The 7,855-nt window shown below is 38.6% G+C and overlaps 1 protein-coding gene across 1 annotated transcript; it reads left to right on the forward strand.

Moving 5' to 3' along the window:
* The first annotated feature begins 530 nt into the window (after positions 1-530).
* oaz1b (ornithine decarboxylase antizyme 1b) lies at positions 531-5,634 on the forward strand. Its single transcript, XM_031277936.2, is given in 6 exon segments — positions 531-733; positions 3,337-3,388; positions 3,390-3,476; positions 3,827-3,999; positions 4,369-4,454; positions 4,590-5,634. Coding segments are annotated over 6 exon segments (654 nt in total). The 5' UTR covers positions 531-608; the 3' UTR covers positions 4,721-5,634.
* Positions 5,635-7,855: the final 2,221 nt, after the last annotated feature.

The raw sequence follows: 7,855 nt of genomic DNA on the forward strand, positions 1-7,855 counted from the left end.
AACTGAACAACCAAAAATAATAAATATATATATATATATATATATATATATATATATATATATATATATATATATATATATATATATATATATATTATAAAAATGCAAATAATAAACAGTACATATATACATATAACAGTATATATATAAAATAGTTTTTTGGGTCAAAAATTTTAAAAGAATCTAGTGGACAGGGACCTTGAATTCATGATTATTAATATTCGATATTAGATATTAATTAAATATTATATATAACAGTATAATAAAAGTAGGCCTATGTTAGGTTTATCAGAAGTTCTGTTTTAGATAGGCACTGATGATGCAATTGGTAATTTGCAATCCAACATCCTTTGTCATATCTGCGCTGTGAATTTTCTTCATGTTATCTGCTATTCTAATCAAAATGTAGACTTTTAACTGTGTATGACAAAATATAAACATTTTCGATTCATCCGACTAATAGTTTGAAGTCAAACGGAAACGTGTAAACTTCAATGCGGGTGACTTGACTATTGTTTTTTGTACCCGCTCCCAACTCTCAAATCGATCATTAGCTTGCCGAGCATTGCAGAGAGCAGTCAGCCCGTCGTGTCTCTACCCGAGGCCGGATGGTAAAATCCAACCTCCAGCGGATCCTAAACAGTCATTGCTTTGCTCGCGAGAAAGAAGGAAAACAGCAATCTTTATCTACCATGGCGGATTTGAGTAATGCTATCTGTGACATGATCGGGAAGTAAGTAATTGATGAAAAATACCTCACCTAGCTGACTGCTAACCCGGATATGGGGGAGGGGTGGCTAAGCTAACCTAGCCTGCAGCCACAGAAAGCGGAAGTAAAACGCGTTTAGCTTTAAATGTACAGTTTATATGTAATGCGCATATCACTCATGTCCCAGAGTTACGCGTTGTGGTAGCCATGGTTAAATTGTCATGTTGAAATAAGATACGGGTATTCATTTGCTGGCCCGAGAGACGACATGAGCAGCATTAGCTAATCTTAGCAATGAACCTCTTCGAACTTGTGGTACGTCACTGTAGCCAGCTAGCTAACAGTTAGCATCAACATTTCAACATAGTGACGTAAATTATCTTGTTAATGAGAATCGTAGATAGATATTTATGAAGGGCAATGTTAACAAAGAACGTACACTGTTTAATGTGCCGTTATATACTGACAAGGAAAATAGAAAGAAGGAATGGTCATTAACGTTTCTCGTCATCACATAACGTTAACGTAATAGGTTCCAATCATGTAACGTTAGCATGATTCTGCATATTTAATTGTGATAGAGCATCTTTGTTATCAATAATTAACCAACCATCAAATTGTTAGTGATATTTAATATTATTTAGGTGTGCTAGCCAGCTCTGTTTCCTATTATTATTATTATTATTATTATTATTATTATTATTATTATATTTATTTCCATGTTTGACATTGTAACTTTGTGGCCAAAATTGCCTTTTAAAACAGTGTACGGATTCGCCAATTAAGACAACTTAACCTTAGCTCAGGTTCTTATAGTTATAACATAACATTTGGCGGATCAAGGAAAGTAAAGGCAAGAGAGGAAAAAATGGGAGTGGGTTAAAAAATCCCTGTAAATGCCCGAAAAATCGTCAGGTGAGCACACGTTTCTGGCCACGTTGATCTCGTGATCTGACAACCGTGTCAGGTTGATTATTACGCAACTGACTCAGCAGCAGCTTCATGACGGCAGGACGACTGTACACGGTGATGCAGTGGTAACGTGACATGTAAATAAATATTAGCTATCACCGGACGGAGAGATTATTGTCGTTTTTTTATGTTAAAGTCTTGTGTCCTATTCCACAATAGCCTTAGCACAACAAAGTGAAAACACAGCGGATGAACTTGGCTGTTAAATGAATTTACAGAAGGCCTTAAAAAGGTATTATTTGAAGGGTTTACTTTATGTAGGCCGTGTTGTATACACCAAGAGAGTCATCCAACATATGGATTTGTAACCCAGCTATTTAAAAAAGCCACACTTCACTGTCTTAATGCAAGAAAGATACCCAGACTCTAAAGTGACAGCTCTTAATATGGAGTACTGTATTATTGTATGTCAACTGTAGCAAAAGCCATTCCTCGATAAAAGAAAATTTGCAACAAATTTCTTATAATATATTTTTCTCATAACAAATTCCAAATAATTACTGGTTCCAACTATCTCTCTAATGTGAGGATTTGATGCCTTTGTTATAATATGATGGTAAACTTTTTTTTTTTTACTTTTGTACTGTTATTTTAAAACATCCCCATGGGCTGTCAGAAATGTATAAAATGGTTATTTTTCACTATTTTCAATTTTAGTTCAAAATAATCGGATAAATTAAAAATGCCAAAAATGTGAGTTAGTTGTAGCCCTAATTTTGTTTATCAGTTAGTTGTCAAGTCATTGTGTAAGCAAAAATGTCAAACATCCTAGTTTCCTAATTTCCTAACCTTCTCAGTTGTGAGAATTTTCTTTTTGTCTTATGATACAGTAAACGGTATCTTCAGGGTTTGGACAAAACAAGCTTTTTATAATTTGTTTGCACTTGAATTATGCACTGTCTAGGAGTTTGATGCGAAAACATTTCACTATATTTAGGTGCTTGTATGTATGTGACAGATACATCTCTTGAATGTTATGAGATCAGTTTATGTTTTTATGAAAATCTGCCATTTGCATGGCTTTGTCAGTGCCTTTTTTATACCGTGTGTGTACTAAGTCACAAGATACAGTAGGTTTACCCAACAGATTGGGTTTTTAGCAGCAAATATTTTCGGTTGGTTGCTTCCCACCGCATCCTGCTGCATTAGCGCACCGCTCTTTAAAAGCTTCTGGTAACAACTGTAAACATAGTGCCATTGTTTTGAGGAACATAAACTGTAAACGGTTCCAATGAGCACTCAGGCCTGCTTGTGTAACACATGTTTTGTATTGAGCACTCAGATGTTAGTAGCTGCAGTATTCGGTAATGTTGGGAACTTGGGAAAAACTTATTTTGGTTATCAGTATTGGATAATGAGCATCTGCAATTCAAGTCATTAGCATAATCTCAGAAGATACTGTATGGGCACTATATTTAAATATTTATTTAAATATATTTAAATAATACTATATATAAATAATGAAATTGCTAAATTTTTCTTGGCACACAATTGCAAAGTTGGTCAAAGCCTATATTTGTCTGGAGTCCCATGACAAGAGGTCGTAGTTACCTAAAATCCTTTGATACATGGTGAATTACAGAAAACCTTTTGTTATAAGTGAATTTTGTTACAGTTACAGTGTTTCATTTTTACATTATGTCCTTCCCTTCCAGCCTGTCCCTGCACTGTAGTAGTACCCGCGGCCCGGGGCCTCTGTGGTGCTCCTGATGCCCCTCTCCCACCCCTGAAGATCCCAGGTGGGCGAGGGAATGGCACACGGGATCACACTCCTTCAGCGCGTCTACTCCACTCAGTAAGTCGAGACACATGCAGAAACAAGGGAAATCTGTGGTTTTTTTGCAGAAAGAAATATGTCAAGAATAGGAGCTGAAACCATTTCCTGTCACCTGATCCAGTGTCATCTACGCTCGGCACGTCATTACATTTCTTTTTCCTTTCAGAGTTGAGTTTATTTATACGCTCAGTTGCTCTGTTTGACCAGAGTAGCAGGCCCATGTGTGCATGTAATTATTTTGGCCACAATTCCATAGTAGTTTTAGTAGTCGTAGATTCTAATTGGACTATGCCATCTACACAATACTGACACTTTTAATGTCACCTACTGCTGTTTTCAGATGTGTTAACGAGTGTTTGTGTTTCCAGGATCGAAGGTTGACTGTAACGGAGGAGCCAGCAGGGAATGGTCGCCCTGGGATACTCCACTTCCTAAGTCGTCCCACCGTTACCAAGACAATACAGTGGGATGCTGTCCTAAGCAGCAGCGCACTCTATGTGGAGATCCCTCTTGACCCTCTTCCTGAAGGCAGCAAGGAGAGGTGAGGCCAGATTGTTAGCAACAGGAGAGACCTCAAGTAGAACGAAGCTTCAGGTCTTTACAGAGAGTAAAACGAGTACAAATATTTAGTTTTTTTAAAAAGATGATGGGAAAGTGATTGGACTGTAGATTTTCAAGCCTTGGTTACCTGTTAATCTCAGTTTTTAGGCTGATGTTACAGATTTAGGTTGTCTCACTTTAATCGGAGAGGAAGCCAAAGATTAAAAAAGATCAAATTTTAAATTATCATAAAAACACATTTTTCTTAAGGGATATGCACGAGATTGGCTCAGTCGTGTTTTTGTGCCTGTGTGTGTGGAGAGGTTGTTTTGTATTTTCTAACCAAAGCTGCCCTCTGTCCTCCCTGCAGTTTTGCTGCTCTCCTGGAGTTTGCTGAAGAACATCTGAAAGTCGTTAGCGTGGTTGTCTGCTTTTACAAGAACAGAGATGATCGTGGTACGTGCTAACAGTCCTGTTTTTCTCAGCGCACCTTTTTCATTCAGAACAACTTTGATAACACAATTGTTTTGGCTTCTGTGTTATGACTCGTACTGCATCTTAACATCTGTTGTACCGACCTTTTTCTTACAGCTAAACTGGTGCGTACATTCAGTTTCCTGGGCTTTGAGATTGTGAAACCGGGCCATGCCCTCGTCCCGCCTCGACCCGATGTATTCTTTATGGCCTACAGTTTTGAAAGGGACTCCTCGGACGAGGAGTAGCCCTCTGGACAGCCCCTCCACTCCCTGCTTACTTCACCTTTTCTTCCCATTGTTTGTCGATCCCATCCCAGCTTACTCATATAAACCACCGTCTGTGGTAAACCCTGGCCGTAGCTCTCTGTATTCATTTCCCCCATGCTTTTTGTGTTCAAGGGAATATGTAAGATGTGCATCTCCTGTTTCCACCATATATCTTTGTGTGTTTTATTATACTGCTTTCATTAAAGATCGGTGTTGTCACATAAAAAAACTTTTTTTTCTGGACTTACAATCATATTGCAGTTGTCATAAATATAAGTTAGTTCTGGTATAATTTCCATTTCTTGTCAAGTCGGCTTTTATTGATATTTCCTTTTTTATGATAGGTTAAGGTGGAGGATTCTTCATTTCTTGAATGTACAATAAAAAGGTCATCAGGTTTACACTCGGGTACTCCAGCTTTTTTCGATTGGCTAAATAATGACTTTAAATTTGTCTTATTTCCTTTCTCATTGAATTGAATGACAAATGCATTTCAGTTGGACCAGTTTTATTTTGTAGGACTAACATCTTAGAAGTAATTTTTGAAACATTACTTTTGAGTGACAGCCCCAATAATTGGTACTTCATAGCTGAATAGTGAATTCAAAGTATGAATGCTGTTGCATGTGTCTGATGTAGGTGCTTCAGTTTCAAGTTAAAGATCCTACGATGAGTGTATTGGTACAACACTTAGGGAAAGTGAATAATCCAAAGTGCTTTTGCTTCTTTCTGCCATGTATATCTGACATTATTGTGTTTTGTTTTGGAGGTTGGAAAATATGCTGTGATTGGATATTTTTTTTCTTAGCATTCCTTTTTTTCATGGTTGTGAGTTGGTTGTTCACCTACATAGTGGTACCTGTTGTGCTTCTGTGATAATAAAACAGACAAAACTACCTTTGTCTACTTTTTGTGTTTGTTCAACACATTTAAACTAAACTAAGTTTGGGTTAGAAGAAAATCTAACAGAGCTCTATCTTACCATGTTATTTCAAGATTAAATATCGAGACAGTGAATTCAGCGTTTGTGTGTATATAACCTTGGGTAGATCATTTTTCTGGAGATGCACTAACATGCTGAGGATTAACCAGAGTGGTGGATTTAAAAGCACATTTGTTACACAATCATCTCTTATGCATAATATAAAAGCTATTTAAGTACATCCTCACAACCTAACAGTATAGTATAAAGCTCATTTAATGGCCCCTAGACACAGCGTAACTAGTATCCAACATATTCTGTGCGGCTCACTACAACTACTAAAGAAACTAAAGAAAATCAGGTCAGTTACAGAAGAGCAGCAGGGCTGACATCCAGAGCATACATGTGCTGTGTCTTCACACCACCAGGAGGCTCCACAGGACACTGAACTACACATGACTATTCAACCGCTGATTTTAAAGTGTGGAAGTGGAGGTAGGAACAAGGACCTATGCATAGGGAGGTAAGCCCTCCTCACCACACAGGGGAGTTGGTGTGTGTGGTTTCAAACGGTGGGGGAGACCGGAAGTGAACAGGAGTATTGCATGAGGCAACATCGCTCTAATACATCCATGGGCGACATGCGATGGAGGGTAGATGATAAGGGCTTGAAAGGGAAACATCAGTATTCTTCAACCTGGACCCTATTTCCCCATGTTTGTGTGTCTAAGTGACTAATGGGGACAGCAATTTTTGATATTGGTCCAGTATTGAGCGAGAGCGCCGCAGCCAACGCAAAAAGGGCAATTGCGCTCCATCAATGTAGGCTACGTCCACTAAAAGAGCTTGTTTTAGCCACTGAGAGGTTTAGATTGTTATTATAACTGTCTAACACCATTATGAAAAGGACCCTACAGAGAAATAAAACGTTTTTCTTTAGGCGCTTGATCCGGACTGTTTGTTATTGTGTCTAACCAATTCTCGCTCAAGGAGAAGTCTCGTTCTGATATCTCGCATGAGGTGACAATTGTTGCTGGAAGACTACAGTGGAAACGTGAGTGAAGGATAAAAAAACAAAAAAAAAAACAATGGTTCGTGTTTGTGCATTTCCAAATTGTGCCAACAAAATGTCGAAGAACACTCCACGCAGCTTTCATAGACTACCTTTGTTGGATAGGGACACACTGAAGTTGTGGCTTGTTGTGATACAAATGGATCCCAACACTCCTGTTCATACACTGCGCCTTGCAGACCATCGGGTCTGCAGTGACCATTTTCACCGGGATGACTACTGCCAGCCAAAGAGAAGAAGAAATCTTATACCAAAGCACTTTTTCCTAAAGAAAAATGCTGTTCCAAGAGTGGAGAGACCTGCAGACAGAGTGCAGGTAGTAGCTAAAGTAATTGTGTTGACCTGGCATCATAGCCTACACAGGAAAGCATTGCAGAATAACGGCAAAAACAATCAAATAAGCCGAACAAGCTGACTTTTTTTTTTTTTTAAATGATATTGTTGCCCAAGTGTGTGTGTGTGTGTGTGTGTGTGTGTGTGTGTGTGGATAGATGGTGTAATGTCATATTTTTGCCAGGGCCGGCCCTAGACTTTTTGTTGGATTTGGTATGGGGGCTCCCTCATTGTAAACGTGTTTCCACTTTGCATGGCACTGAACCAACTTTTGTATTGTCAAGAACTACTTCACTACTGTACTTAAGTCCTGAAATGCTGTATCTGTACTCTACTGGAGTATTATTTTTTTCTCCTACTTCCACTTTTACTTCAGTACATATTTTCTATGAGTTTAATACTTTTACTCCGATTTTTTATGTGCTGCATCGTTACTCGTTACAAAAAAATGTTACGAATCATTCCAAACCCACATTATCGCTGCCAGAGCGGTAGATGGCTCTGTCACCAGGTTTAATGAAGCTGGCTCATCATTGAGGGAATCAAGCGATCAAGCTGTCTTATAAGGAGACCGCGCGTGCTCCCGTTCTGCCTTTCGCTCAGCTGTCTGCCTACCTGTATTGAGAACACTTGAGCTTTGTTAGTTTGTTTTGAGATGGCAGAACCAGAAACACCACCTTCAACACCTTCAACTTCGTGGCGGAGAGGGTGAGGAAGGAGACCACCCCTGGCCCTACTTAGAGTCCATGTTTTGATTTGTCGGAGTGAAAGACAATTCATATAGAAT

The sequence above is a fragment of the Sander lucioperca genome, chromosome 1, assembly GCF_008315115.2.
Source record: "Sander lucioperca isolate FBNREF2018 chromosome 1, SLUC_FBN_1.2, whole genome shotgun sequence".
Taxonomy (NCBI): domain Eukaryota; kingdom Metazoa; phylum Chordata; class Actinopteri; order Perciformes; family Percidae; genus Sander; species Sander lucioperca.